Raw genomic sequence first — 15,987 nt, 5'->3', positions numbered from 1 at the left:
AACCTGTGCAGGCTATATATTAGTTTCAGGCAGTAAGGTACCCTCTCCTTTTTGTCCCAGGCAGTTGCCCTATGCATAGTTAATAGAACTTAACCTCTTGGTGACTCAGCTTCCTATAACTTTGTAATCCAACTCATCCCATGCTGCTTGTCCCACCTGCTCACACAACTGTTAACTATGAGCTCCCCAGGAGAAGGCATTGGGTTTTCATCCTGGAGACTCGGGACAGGGTCAGTAGTAGGTCTAAAACTACTCCACAGACAACCACAGTGTTTCTGTGAACACAAAAGTCCTTGATTATTTATGATAAATCTCTTGTGGCCTATTTTAGGTAGTTCATGGACAATAAACATGAGATACCTCACCAAAGCAGGGCAGGCAGAGTGGCTTTTACTGTATCCAGTACACATAGTCCTTTTGTGAGGTGTCCTGGTTTGAAGGGCGGTTATGAGGCATATAACTGTTGAGATATTCTCTAGAGATGCATCCTGTGTGGCTTAAGACATATAGGTTAGTTCATGTTAACTATAAGTAATAGATTTATCAGAACAGTATTGCTTTTGATCAGAGGCTCCTGAAAAATGTTCAGAGCAAGGAACATAGACAATATGGGTTTTTTTTCTTTTATATTCTTTTTCTTTCTTTCTTTCTTTCTTTCTTTCTTTCTTTCTTTCTTTCTTCTCTTTCTTTCTTTCTTCTTCTTTCTTTCTTTCTCTCTTTCATTCTTTTATATAAAATTTATTGTCAAATTAGCTAACATACAGTGTATACAGTGTGCTTTTGGTTTGGGGGGTAGATTCCTGTAATTCATCGCTTACATACAACACCCAGTGCTCATCCCAACAAGTGCCATCCTCAATGCCCATCACCCATTCCTCCCCACAACCATCAACCCTCAGTTTGTTCTCTGTATTTAAGAGTCTCGTATGGTTTGCATCCCTCTCTGTTTGAAACTATTTTTTCCCCTTCCCTTTCCCCATGGTCTTCTGTTAAGTTTCTCAAGTTCCACATATAAGTGAAAACATATGATATCTGTCTTTCTCTGACTGACTTATTTCACTTAACATAACACCCTCCAGTTCCATCCACATTACTGCAAATGTCAGGATTTCATTATTTCTCATTGCCAAGTAGTGTTCCATTGTATATATAAATCACATCTTCTGTATCCATTCATCAGTTGATGGACATTTGGGCTCTTTCCATAATTGGGCTATTGTTGAAAGTGCTGCTGTAAACATTGGGATACATGTGGCCCTAGGAATCAGCACTTCTGTATGGATAATATCTTCTTTATAAAAGATTGCAAGGTTTCAGATAGAACAAAATTGAGTTACATTTATGAGTACATGAAACAAGCCACCTTTTGGGGAGAGGTTTAATAAGTGGAATTACAAGGCTTATTTTTAAGTAGTGAAAGCATTCCATCTAAAGACTGAGCACATGAGATGAATCCAACTAGGTAGAATGGAAAGCAGTTCTCACGGAATGGGGATTGAATCCTGGTTTTGTCCCCAGCAGGCTGAAGAAAAACCATTAATCTTTGGGAGCCTGAGCTTTTTGTTTTTGTTTTTGTTTTTCCCACAGGCTAGTTTGCTGTGAGGTGACCAGCATATGCCTATGTCAAGGACGCTTGCTTAATGAGTGGTGGAAACCTTGTTCTACTTTCCGTTGAATCTTTCTGACCAGGGCCTTAGGAATTGGAGGGAAAAGTCCCATTAGTTCTTTGTTTTGCTTTGAAACTTGGCTCTGTTGGGGGATTTGAATGAGAAAGTACAGAGCCCCTCATCAGAGGTTTCATTTTAAGGAATGTAAAGCACTTGGTAAGAGATTAATGCTTATTCATGGAAGGTGTTGGACAGAAGCTCCATAAGATAAATAGAGCTTAGGTAATGTTGCTTTTTAGTCTTATCCATCTTCAGTCAACTGAATTTTTAATTTTTAGAAGAGTCTCAATGTCACATTGTTAGTATTTGTAATAGAATGTAAAGCCTGAAATTGTGATGTTCTCATCTCTGGCTTTTTCTTCCAGCACATTATAAAAGAACCCACCACTTCATCATTTATCACTTGCTGGCTATCACTGAGGAGCCAGTGCTGAATGAGAACAGAATGGAATGTTTCTAATAGTGACCCAGGGAAACCTGTTAGAAGGTGCCACTTTAACTCCTCAGTAAAGTAACCAGGCATTACCAAGCAGATATGCTTGTGCTTAGGCAGTTGAATTAGTGCTGCTGGCTCTGCAGACAATATGATTAAAATTAAGGGAGAAATTGAGGCTTTGCTGGGACAAGGTGAGACCTCATTCAATTAGAGGTTATTTCAGGGAATTTTTATGACACAGCAAGGCTCTGTGAATATAGAACCTGTTCTGAAGTTGGATTGATGAGTGCTATGACAGGAGTTTCGGCTGGAGGAAAATTCAAGCCTCTACAAATTGTTAAGTGAAAATAGAACCATGTAGAGAGTCCTAGTGGAGCTTCCATCTTATTTCCTGACTGAAGTTTCTCTTAGGATCAGGAACAATAACTTGTATTTTTACTGACTCAGATATTCTTACTGCCATATGGCAGAGCAAACAATGTGATGCCATTTCTGGTTGTAGAAAAACATTATCCAGGGAAAGTGCAACTGATGAAAATTTTTTTACTGGGAATTTAAAGAAATCTTATCTTTAAGAGAGCAATCAAAGAATCAGCCATCATAAATGATGGAACAGGTAAACAATAATTGTCTTTAGAACTGTGGTAGGTGCTCATTGAGGGTAGCTGGAGGGGGTGTAGTGGTGAGATGGGCTAAATGGGTGTTGGGTATTAAGGAGGACACTTGTGATGTGCATTGGGTGTTATATGTAAGTGACGGACCACTAAATTCTCCTCCTGAAACAAATTACAAAACTGGGAAAATTAAAAAAAATTTTTTTTAATTTAAAAAACCAATAAATCCTTAAAAAAAAAGAACTGTGGTAGGTGCTATGAAGAATTCAGAGAAAGGTAACGAAATCTAATCAGGCAAAGATAGCTATACACATGGAAAAATTATGCCACTCCAGCTCCTTCACTTACAAAAACTTCAGTGATTTCCCTCTGTCTACAAATGAGGTTCCAATACCTCTGCATCCTATATAAGGCCTTCTGGTCTACTTCATGAATGCTAAATTACAATGCATTTCCCAATGTATCCTTCTTCTGTTATTTTTATTGTGTTAAAATATATCACATAAAATTTGCCACTTTATACATTTTAAAGTGCATAACTCAGTGATATTAATTACATTCACCGTGTTGTATAACCATTACCACAATTATTTCTAAAACCTTTCATCACCCTAATAGAATTAAATTAAACATTAATTCCTCATTCTCTTCCCCTGAATCCTCAGCCCCTGGTAACCTATGATCTACCTTCCATCTCTATGAATTTAGGTAAATTCCAAATTTAGGTAAATTACCTATTCTAGATATTGCATATAAGTGGAATCATACAATATTTGTCCTTTTGTGTCTGGCTTATTTCAATGAGAATAATGTTTTCATGATTAATTCACATCATAGCATGTATCAGAACTTCATTTCTTTTTGTGACTGAATAATATTACATTTTCTGTATAAATACCACATTTTGCTTACCCATTCATCTGTTGATAGATACTTGGGCTGTTTCTACTTTTTTGCTGTTGTGAATAATGTTACCGTGGTATAAAGGTATCTGTTTGAGTTCCTAATTTCAGTTCTTTTGGGTATATGCCTGGGAGTGGAATTGCTGGGTCATATGGTAGTTCTATAATTAGCTTTTTGAGGAACCACTAATTTGTTTTCCACAACAGTTATATCGTTTTTTTTCCCACCAGCAATGTATGAGAGTCTCGATTTTCCACATCTTCTCCAACGCTCGTTATTTTCTGTTTTTCACCCCTAATTATAGTTGGGCTTTCTGTTTTGTTCTATCAATCTATGTGCCTGATTTTGTGCCAGTACCATACTGTTTTGATCACTACAGCTTTGTAATATAACTTGATGTCCAGAATTGTGATACCTCCAGCTTTGATTTTCTTTTTTTTTTTTTTTTTTTTTTTTTTTTGGTTTCACCTTCTTTTTTTATTTTATTTTATTTTTTTTTATTTTTTAATATATGAAATTTACTGTCAAATTGGTTTCCATACAACACCCAGTGCTCATCCCAAAAGGTGCCCTCCTCAATACCCATCACCCACCCTGCCCTCCTTCCCACCCTGCCCTCCCTCCCACCCCCCATCAACCCTCAGTTTGTTCTCAGTTTTTAACAGTCTCTAATGCTTTGGCTCTCTCCCACTCTAACCTCTTTTTTTTTTTTTTTCCTTCCCCTCCCCCATGGGTTTCTGTTATGTTTCTCAGGATCCACATAGGACTGAAACCATATGGTATCTGTCTTTCTCTGTATGGCTTATTTCACTTAGCATCACACTCTCCAGTTCCATCCATGTTGCTACAAAAGGCCATATTTCATTTTTTCTCATTGCCACGTAGTATTCCATTGTGTATATAAACCACAATTTCTTTATCCATTCATCAGTTGATGGACATTTAGGCTCTTTCCATAATTTGGCTATTGTTGAGAGTGCCGCTATAAACATTGGGGTACAGGTGCCCCTATGCATCAGTATTCCTGTATCCCTTGGGTAAATTCCTAGCAGTGGTACTGCTGGGTGATAGGGTAGGTCTATTTTTAATTTTCTGAGGAACCTCCACACTGCTTTCCAGAGCGGCTGCACCAATTTGCATTCCCACCAACAGTGCAAGAGGGTTCCTGTTTCTCCACATCCTCTCCAGCATCTATAGTCTCCTGATTTCTTCATTTTGGCCACTCTGACTGGCGTGAGGTGATATCTGAGTGTGGTTTTGATTTGTATTTCCCTGATAAGGAGCGACGTTGAACATCTTTTCATGTGCCTGTTGGCCATCCGGATGTCTTCTTTAGAGAAGTGTCTATTCATGTTTTCTGCCCATTTCTTCACTGGGTTATTTGTTTTTCGGGTGTGGAGTTTGATGAGCTCTTTATAGATTTTGGATACTAGCCCTTTGTCCGATGTGTCATTTGCAAATATCTTTTCCCATTCCGTTGGTTGCCTTTTAGTTTTGTTGGTTGTTTCCTTTGCTGTGCAGAAGCTTTTTATCTTCATAAGGTCCCAGTAATTCACTTTTGCTTTTAATTCCCTTGCCTTTGGGGATGTGCCGAGTAAGAGATTGCTACGGCTGAGGTCAGAGAGGTCTTTTCCTGCTTTCTCCTCTAAGGTTTTGATGGTTTCCTGTCTCACATTCAGGTCCTTTATCCATTTTGGGTTTATTTTTGTGAATGGTGTGAGAAAGTGGTCTAGTTTCAACCTTCTGCATGTTGCTGTCCAGTTCTCCCAGCACCATTTGTTAAAGAGACTGTCTTTTTTCCATTGGATGTTCTTTCCTGCTTTGTCAAAGATGAGTTGGCCATACGTTTGTGGGTCTAGTTCTGGGGTTTCTATTCTATTCCATTGGTCTATGTGTCTGTTTTTATGCCAATACCATGCTGTCTTGATGATGACAGCTTTGTAGTAGAGGCTAAAGTCTGGGATTGTGATGCCTCCTGCTTTGGTCTTCTTCTTCAAAATTACTTTGGCTATTCGGGGCCTTTTGTGGTTCCATATGAATTTTAGGATTGCTTGTTCTAGTTTCGAGAAGAATGCTGGTGCAATTTTGATTGAGATTGCATTGAATGCGTAGATAGCTTTGGGTAGTATTGACATTTTGACAATATTTATTCTTCCAATCCATGAGCAGGGAATGTCTTTCCATTTCTTTGTATCTTCTTCAATTACCTGCATAAGCTTTCTATAGTTTTCAGCATACAGATCTTTTACATCTTTGGTTAGATTTATTCCTAGGTATTTTATGCTTCTTGGTGCAATTGTGAATGGGATCAGTTTCTTCATTTGTCTTTCTGTTGCTTCATTGTTAGTGTATAAGAATGCAACTGATTTCTGCACATTGATTTTGTATCCTGCAACTTTGCTGAATTCATGTATCAGTTCTAGCAGACTTTTGGTGGAGTCTATCGGATTTTCCATGTATAATATCATGTCATCCGCAAAAAGCAAAAGCTTGACTTCATCTTTGCCAATTTTGATGCCTTTGATTTCCTTTTGTTGTCTGATTGCTGATGCTAGAACTTCCAGCACTATATTAAACAACAGCGGTGAGAGTGGGCATCCCTGTCGTGTTCCTGATCTCAGGGAAAAAGCTCTCAGTTTTTCCTCGTTGAGGATGATGTTAGCTGTGGGCTTTTCATAAATGGCCTTTATGATCTTTAAGTATGTTCCTTCTATCCCGACTTTCTCAAGGGTTTTTATTAAGAAAGGGTGCTGGATTTTGTCAAAGGCCTTTTCTGCATCGATTGACAGGATCATATGGTTCTTCTCTTTTTTTTTTGTTAATGTGATGTATCACGTTGATCGATTTGTGAATGTTGAACCAGCCCTGCATCCCAGGCATGAATCCCACTTGATCATGGTGAATAATTCTTTTTATATGCCGTTGAATTTGATTTGCTAGTATCTTATTGAGAATTTTTGCATCCATATTCATCAGGGATATTGGCCTGTAGTTCTCTTTTTCTACTGGGTCTCTGTCTGGTTTAGGAATCAAAGTAATACTGGCTTCCTAGAATGAGTCTGGAAGTTTTCCTTCCCTTTCTATTTCTTGGAATAGCTTGAGAAGGATAGGTATTATCTCTGCTTTAAACGTCTTGTAGTACTCCCCTGGGAAGCCATCTGGTCCTGGAACTTTATTTGTTGGGAGATTTTTGATAACTGATTCAATTTCTTCGCTGGTTATGGATCTGTTCAAGCTTTCTATTTCCTCCTGATTGAGTTTTGTAAGAGTGTGGGTGTTTAGGAATTTGTCCATTTCTTCCAGGTTGTCCAATTTGTTGGCATACAATTTTTCATAATATTCCCTGATAATTGTTTGTATCTCTGAGGGATTGGTTGTAATAATTCCATTTTCATTCATGATTTTATCTATTTGGGTCATCTCCCTTTTCTTTTTGAGAAGCCTGGCTAGAGGTTTGTCAATTTTGTTTATTTTTTCAAAAAACCAACTCCTGGTTTCGTTGATCTGCTCTACAGTTTTTTTAGATTCTATATTGTTTATTTCTGCTCTGATCTTTATTATTTCTCTTCTTCTGCTGGGTTTAGGCTGCCTTTGCTGTTCTGCTTCTATTTCCTTTAGGTGTGCTGTTAGATTTTGTATGTGGGATTTTTCTTGTTTCTTGAGATAGGCCTGGATTGCAATGTATTTTCCTCTCAGGACTGCCTTTGCTGCGTCCCAAAGTGTTTGGATTGTTGTATTTTCATTTTCGTTTGTTTCCATATATTTTTAAATTTCTTCTCTAATTGCCTGGTTGACCCACTCATTCGTTAGTAGGGTGTTCTTTAACCTCCATGCTTTTGGTGGTTTTCCAGACTTTTTCCTGTGGTTGATTTCAAGCTTCATAGCATTGTGGTCTGAAAGTATGCATGGTATAATTTCAATTCTTGTAAACTTATGAAGGGCTGTTTTGTGACCCAGTGTATGATCTATCTTGGAGAATGTTCCATGTGCACTCGAGAAGAAAGTATATTCTGTTGCTTTGGGATGCAGAGTTCTAAATATATCTGTCAAGTCCATCTGATCCAATGTACCATTCAGGGCCCTTGTTTCTTTATTGACTGTGTGTCTAGATGATCTATCCATTTCTGTAAGTGGGGTGTTAAAGTCCCCTGCAATTACCACATTCTTATCAATAAGGTTGCTTATGTTTATGAGTAGTTGTTTTACATATTTGGGGGCTCTGGTATTCGGCGCATAGACATTTATAATTGTTAGCTCTTCCTGATGGATAGACCCTGTAATTATTATATAATGCCCTTCTTCATCTCTTGTTACAGCCTTTAATTTAAAGTCTAGTTTGTCTGATATAAGTATGGCTACTCCAGCTTTCTCTTGGCTTCCAGTAGCATGATAAATAGTTCTCCATCCCCTCACTCTCAATCTAAAGGTGTCCTCAGATCTAAAATGAGTCTCTTGTAGACAGCAAATAGATGGGTCTTGTTTTTTTATCCATTCTGATACCCTATGTCTTTTGGTTGGCGCATTTAATCCATTTACATTCAGTGTTATTATGGAAAGATATGGGTTTAGAGTCATTGTGATGTCTGTATGTTTTATGCTTGTAGTGATGTCTCTGGTACTTTGTCTCACAGGATTCCCCTTAGGATCTCTTGCAGGGCTGGTTTAGTGGTGATGAATTCCTTCAGTTTTTGTTTGTTTGGGAAGACCTTTATCTCTCCTTCTATTCTAAATGACAGACTTGCTGGATAAAGGATTCTCGGCTGCATATTTTTTCTGTTTAGCACACTGAAGATATCGTGCCAAGCCTTTCTGGCCTGCCAAGTTTCAACGGAGAGATCAGTCACAATTCTTATAGGTCTCCCTTTATATGTGAGGGCACGTTTATCCCTTGCTGCTTTTAGAATTTTCTCTTTATCCTTGTATTTTGCCAGTTTCACTATGATATGTCGTGCAGAAGATCGATTCAAGTTACGTCTGAAGGGAGTTCTCTGTGCCTCTTGGATTTCAATGCCTTTTTCCTTCCCCAGTTCAGGGAAGTTCTCAGCTATAATTTCTTCAAGTCCCCCTTCAGCACCTTTCCCTCTCTCTTCCTCCTCTGGGATACAAATTATGCGTATATTATTTCTTTTTAGTGTATCACTTAGTTCTCTAATTTTCCCCTCATACTCCTGGATTTTTTTATCTCTCTTTCTCTCAGCTTCCTCTTTTTCCATAACTTTATCTTCTAGTTCACCTATTCTCTCCTCTGCCTCTTCAATCCGAGCTGTCGTCATTTCCATTTTGTTTTGCATTTTGTTTAAAGCGCTTTTCAGCTCCTCGTGACTGTTCCTTAGTCCCTTGATCTCTGTGGCAAGAGATTCTCTGCTGTCCTGTATACTGTTTTCAAGCCCAGCGATTAATTTTATGGCTATTATTCTAAATTCACTTTCTGTTATATTATTTAAATCCTTTTTGATCAGTTCATTAGCTGTTGTTATTTCCTGGAGATTCTTCTGAGGGGAATTCTTCCGTTTGGTCATTTTGGATAGTCCCTGGAGTGGTGAGGACCTGCAGGGCACTTCCCCTGTGCTGTGGTGTATAACTGGAGTTGGTGGGCGGGGCCGCAGTCCGACCTGATGTCTGCCCCCAGCCCACTGCTGGGGCCACAGTCAGACTGGTGTGTGCCTTCTCTTCCCCTCTCCTAGGGGCGGGATTCACTGTGGGGTGGCGTGGCCAGTCTGGGCTACTTGCACACTGCCAGGCTTGTGGTGCTGGGGATCTGGTGTATTAGCTGGGGTGGGTAGGCAAGGTGCACGGGGGCAGGAGGGGCAGGCTTAGCTCACTTCTCCTTAGGTGATCCACTTCAGGAGGAGCCCTGTGGCAGTAGGAGGGAGTCAGATCCGCTGCCGGAGGTTTGGCTCCGCAGAAGCACAGAGTTGGGTGTTTGTGCGGAGTGAGCAAGTTCCCTGGCAGGAACTGGTTCCCTTTGGGATTTTGGCTGGGGGATGGGCGGGAGAGATGGCGCTGGTGAGCGCCTTTGTTCCCGACGAGCTGAGCTCTGCCATCCGGGGGCTCAGCAGCTCTCCCTCCCTTTGTCCTCCAGCCTTCCTGCTTTCTGAGCAGAGCTGTTAACTTATGACCTCCCAGACGCTAAGTCACGCTTGCTGTCGGAACACAATCTGTCTCGCCCCTCCACTTTTGCCAGCCAGACCCGGGGGCTCTGCTTGGCCGGCGAGCCGCCCCTCTGCCCCAGCTCCCTCCTGCCAGTCCGTGGAGCGTGCACCGCCTCGCCGCCCTTCCTACCCTCTTCCGTGGGCCTCTCATCTGAGCTTGGCTCTGGAGACTCCGTTCTGCTAATCCTCTGGTGGTTTTCTGGGTTCTTTAGACAGGTGTAGGTGGAATCTAAGTGATCAGCAGGACGCGCGGTGAGCCCAGCGTCCTCCTACGCTGCCATCTTCCCTCCCCATCTTGCTGGTGGTATTTTGATAGGGATTTCATTAAATGTGTAGATTGCTTTGGGTAGTATAGGCATTTTAAAAATGTTTGTTCTTCCAATCCAAGAGCATGAAAATTTTAAATTTCTTTGGGTCATCTTTAATTTCTTTCTTCAGTGTTTTATACTTTTCAGAGTACAGGTCTTTCACCTCTTGTTTAAGTTTATTTCTAGGTATCTATGTTTTTGGTACAGTTGTAAATGGGATTGATTCTTGATTTCTCTTTCTGATGCTTTCATAATTGGTGTATAGAAATGGAAGAGATTTCTATACATTGATTTGTATACTGCAACTTTACTGAATTCACGTAGCAGTTCTAGAAATATTTTGGTGGAGTCTTTTGGGGTTTCTGTATAGAATATCATATCCACAAATAGTGAAAGTTTGACTTCTTCCTTGATAATTTGGATGCCTTTTATTTCTTTTTATTTTCTGATTGCTATGGCTAGGACTTCCAGTATTATGTTCAATGTGAGAATAGACATCCCTGTCATTTTCTTCACTGTAGAGGTAAAGCTCTCAGTTTTTCCCCATTGAAGATATTAGCTGTGGATTTTTCACATATGACCTTTATTATGTTGAGGGATGTTCCCTCTAACCCTACTTTGTTGAGGGTTTTTATTATGAATGGATATTGTACTTTGCTAAATGCTTTTTCTGCATCTGTTGAGAGGACCATATGGTTCTTATACTTTCTTTTATTAATATGATGTATCACATTGATTGATTTGTAAATGTTGAATCACTCTTGCAGCCCAGGAATAAATCCCACTTGATTGTAGTGAATGGTTCTTTTAATGTGCTGTTGGATTTGATTTGCTAGTATTTTGTTGAGAATTTTCACATCCATGTTCCTCAGGGATATTGGCCCATAGTTCTCTTTTTAGTGGAGTCTTCATCTGGTTTTGGAATCAGGGTAATGATGGACCCATAGAATGAGTGGAAAATTTCCTTCCATTTATATTTTTTGAAATAGTTTGAGAATAATAGGTATTAAGTCTTCTCAAACTGTTCAGTAGAATAGGACTCCCCTATGAAGCCATCTGGTCCTGGACATTTGTTTGTTGGGAGGTTTTTGATTACTGATTCAATTTATTTTCTGGTTATTGGTCTGTTTAAGTTTTCTATTTATTCTTGTTTTAGTTTTGATACTTCACATGTTTCTAGAAATTTATCCATTTCTTCCAGGTTGTCCAATTTGTTGCCATATGATTTTTCATGATATTCTCTTATAGTTATCTGTATTTCTGTGGTGTTGGTTGTTATTTTCTCCTCTCATATTTGTGATTTTATTCATTTGGGTCCCTTTTATTTTTTTCTTTTGATAAGTCTTGCTAGGGATTTGTCTTAACTTTTTCCAGAGAACCAGCTCCTGGTTTCATTGATCTGTTCTATTATCTTTTTTGTTTCTATATCACTTATTTCTGTTCTAATTTTTATTATTTCCCTTCTTCTGCTGGCTTTAGGCTTTGTTTGTTGTTGTTTTTCTAGTTCCTTTAGGTGTAATGTAAGTCGTTTATTTGAGATTTTTCTCGATTCTTGATACAGGCCTGTATTGCTATATACTTATGTCTTATGATCTCTTTTGCCGCATCCCAAGTGGTTTTGGACCATAGTGTTTTCATTTTAATTTGTTTCTAGGCGTATTTTTATTCCTTCTTTAATTTTCTTGTTGACCCATTCATTTGTTAGTAGCATTTTGTTTAACCTCCATGTATTTGTAGTCTTTCCAAATTTTTTCTTGTGGTTTACTTTAAGTTTCACAGCATCGTGGTCAGAAAATATGCATGATATGATGTCAGTCTTTTTGTACTTATTGAGGCCTGATGTGTGACCTAGTATGTGGTATATTTTGGAGAACGTCCCATGTCCCATGTGCACTTGAAAAGAATGTGTATCCTGTTGCTTTAGGATGAAATGTCCTGGATATATCTGTTAAGTCTGTCTGGTCCAGTGTGTCATTCATAGCCATTGTTCCTTGTTGATTTTCTGCCTAGATAATCTGTCCATTTATGTAGGTAAGGTTTTAAAATTCCTTACTATTATTGTATTACTTTTAATAAGTTCCTTTATGTTTGTTATTAGTTTTATATATTTGTTTTCTATAAAGTTGGGGGCACAAGTATTTATAATTGTTAGACCTTCTTATTGGATAGTCCCTTTTATTATAGTGCCCTTCTTCCTCTCATGTTACAGTCTTTGGTTTAAAATCTAGTTTGTTTTAAATAGGTATTGTTACTTTCACTTTCTTTTGACATCCATTGGCATGACAAATGTTTGTCCATCTCCTCACTTTCAGTCCAGGAGATTTTCCTGGATTATGTAGATGGGCCTAGTGTAATCACATGGGCCCTTAAAAGTAGGAGTGAAGACAGAAGAGTCAGTTTGAAATTTGAGAGGGACTTTACCTACCATTGCTGGCTTTGATGATAGATGAAGTTGGGGGGGAGCGGTCATGAGCCAGGAAGTTTGAATGGCCTCTAGAAGCTAAGAACAACTCTTGGATGACAGCAGCAAGGAAATTGGGACCTCAGTCTTTTTTTTTTTAATTTTTAATTTTTTATAATTTTTTTGCATGTATTTATTTTTTGAGGGACATAGAGAGACAGCACAAGTTGGGGAGGGGCAGACAGAGAAGGAGACACAGATTCTGAAGCAGGCTCCAGGCTCTGAGCTGTCAGCACAGAGCCTGATGCAGGGCTTGAACTCAGGAGCTGTGAGATCATGACCTGAGCCAAAGTTGGACACTTAACCCACTGCACCACCCAGGTGCTCCAGGGCCTCAGTCTCAAGGCTGTAAGGGATTGAATGTCGGCAACTTGAAAGAATAAAAAAACAGATTCTCTCCTAGAGCCTCCAGAAAGGAATTCAGCCCTGCCAACACCTTGATTTTGTCTTGATGAGGCTCTAGTGAGAAATGTAGCTGAGCCCGCTATACTTATGATATATGAACACTGTGATATTAGAAGTAGGTTTTATTTTAAGCCACTACACTTGTGGCAATTTGTTATGGCAGGTATAAAAAACTAGTACTATTTTTATGTCTATAGAATTGATAGACATGTCATTGTCCTTATTCTTGATATTGGCAAATTTTGTCTTCTCATGTTTCATCTTATTCAGATTGGCTAAGGTTTATCAGTCTTCTTGATTTTCTCTAAGAGCCAACTTTTTGTGGCATTGATTTTCTCTAATATTTTTCTATTTTCTATTTCACTTATTCCTGCTCCAGTCCTTATTCTTAGTTTTCTCCTACTTATTTTGGGTTTTATTTGCTCTACTCATTAAAATATGTGCAGACTATTTTAACATAAACTTCACAAAAGAAGATCTATGGATGGCAAATAGCTACATGAGAAAAAAGTTCATCATTAGTCATTAGAGAAATACAACTTGAAACTAAAATAAATACCCTTCATACTCATTGGAATGTCTAAAATTAAAAAAGGCTGACCCAGTGTTGAAAATGTGAAGGAAATGGAATTCTCATATACTGTTGGTGGTGTTGTAAAATGTTACAGCCATTTTGGAAAACAGTTTCATAGTTTCGTGAAACACAAACATCCTATAATATTAATCTATCATATGATCAACTAGTCCATTCCTAGGTATTTTCCCAAGGGAACTGAAAACATAGGTACATACAGATAATTGTATATGAAAGTTAATAGCACATTCATTTGTAATAGTCAAATAATGGAAGCAATCCAAACATCCCATCAACAGTGAATAGATATGTACACTGTGTCATGGTCATGCTATAGCATACTACTAAATAATACAAAATAATGAGCTATTGAGCCACACACCAACCCTGAAGAATCTTAAAATAGTTGTGCTGAAATGGAAGCAATCAGACAAAAGAATGTATGCTGTATGATTACATTTATAGAAAATATAGAAAATGTAAACTAATCTATATTGAAAGAAAAGATGTATTCCTGGGCATAGAGTAGGGTAACAGGGGGAGATAGAAGGGATACAAGAACGTGGACATTAGTAAAATGCTAGGGATAGTGAATATGTTCATTATCTTGATTATTGGTTTTATGGGTACATATATTAGCCAAAATATAAATTGTACATTTTAAATATGTTTAGTTTGCAGAATATAAATTTTCTTCAATAAAGAAAATGATCAGAAGATAAAATCTTAGTGTGTTAGCATTTGAATTACATCTATGTCGGTATGTCCACTTATTTGTTTTCCAGGGTGGATTGCTATTATGGGTGCCATCTGGTTGCTAATTTTAGCTGATATCCATGATTTTGAGATAATTCTACATCGAGTGGAATGGGCAACTCTTCTGTTCTTTGCAGCACTTTTTGTTCTAATGGAGGTAAGACTTTAGAATTCTTGCAATGTAATCCTTTATCTGACTTTTATGTTTCATACTTTATTGTGCGAATGAAAAAAGCCTAAGTCTATAGTCTTTCCACTTATTTAACATGGGGGAAATGATGGAGTTTATAAATAGACTATTTTAAGTTAAACCAGGTTTTATTTCAGCCACCTAAATATTTTCTGATAAATTGTTTATTTGGTTGTTGTTTTTAAAAATTATCTTTGTGATTTATAAACTTGCTCTAATTTCATTTTCCATAAAGTAGAATTTGCTCTAAGTTGTGTTTAGAGCTGAGTGACTTGTTACAGGAAATTGACAGGGTGATATTATCTTGATGATCTATTTCATTTTGTGTAATATTTAACTAAATATTCTATGTTATCATGGAAAAGACTACATAAAAAAGAGTGAATATTATTTTGGTAATAGTTGTTATGAAATGTATTCAAAAAATTATTCACATTATTATTCAATCTTGAGACTTGATTTATGAACTTGTGTCCTCTTGAAATACAAGGTTTGCTGAAATAGAAAAATACTACTCCCTAAAGGATATCTCAAGCACACCAAATATCTCACATTAATTAACTTACTGATGGTAGACCCATTTGGTTTTAATTCTTCTGTGTAATAAAACTTTGATACTCCTCCCACCATTGTCTTTAAGACAGGGCCTTTGAAGTTTTGTAATCTACATCTTTGCTCCTAATGGATTGTGTAGATGTAATCAGTCCCTCCAAGTCTGTGGGGGTTGTGAATTATATTCTAAATCCTCAGTTTCACACTCAAAACATTCAGCTTTTTTTTTTCAGGGTGTTCTTTCCACACTGAACACATAGAATATGGAGGGGAAAATTCTGGTTACTGTTTTAATGATTGGACTTTGAAAGTCTCTGCCTCAAATACATGTTTACTCCAGGTATAAATTTCTATCTCATCTGGGTTTTGGGCATATTTTTCCATATTTTATACTTCACTTTGTTGATGTAGTAAACAATGGAATTTTAAAAACAACTTTATTGAGGTATAATTTACATATCATAATATTCACATGGTAAGTTTACAATTTAATGATTTTAATAAGTTTAGAACATTTCCATCATCCAAAAAAGATCCCACATGTCTATTTACGATTAATTCTAGCTCTTGACTCCAGATTTAGGCAATCACTATTTTTTTCTGTCTATTTATTTGCCTTTCCTATACATTTCATCCAAAGGAATCATATATAGGAAAAATCATAGTTTTTTCTGTCTGCTTTCTTTAATTAGAATAATGATAATAATGTTGGTTCATCCATGTCTTTGTATGTATTTAGCTCATTTGTTTTATTGCTGAATAGCATTCCACTTTGTGGATACCATTTGATGAATATTTGTACTTTCCAATTTCGAACATTATGAATATTACTATCATAAACATTTGTGTAAATTTGTGTGTAAGTCTTCATGTGGAATATATTTTCATGTCTTTGAGATATATGCTAGGTTTTATCATAAGTTTAGCTTCTTAAGAAACTGTAAAAATGCTTTTCACAGTGACTGTACC

General features: G+C 37.6%; 1 protein-coding gene across 1 annotated transcript in view; it reads left to right on the top strand.

The window, feature by feature from the left end:
* Nucleotides 1-15,987, top strand: part of OCA2 (OCA2 melanosomal transmembrane protein) — a 473,528-nt gene that overhangs the window by 211,313 nt on the left and 246,228 nt on the right. Inside the window, exon 18 of the mRNA XM_042941271.1 lies at nucleotides 14,306-14,433. Coding sequence (XP_042797205.1) covers nucleotides 14,306-14,433 — 128 coding nt within the window. The remainder of the gene's footprint in view (nucleotides 1-14,305; nucleotides 14,434-15,987) is intronic.

Source organism: Panthera leo, chromosome B3 (genome assembly GCF_018350215.1).
Source record: "Panthera leo isolate Ple1 chromosome B3, P.leo_Ple1_pat1.1, whole genome shotgun sequence".
In the NCBI taxonomy this organism is placed as follows: domain Eukaryota; kingdom Metazoa; phylum Chordata; class Mammalia; order Carnivora; family Felidae; genus Panthera; species Panthera leo.
This window is presented reverse-complemented; position numbering and strand designations above follow the sequence as displayed.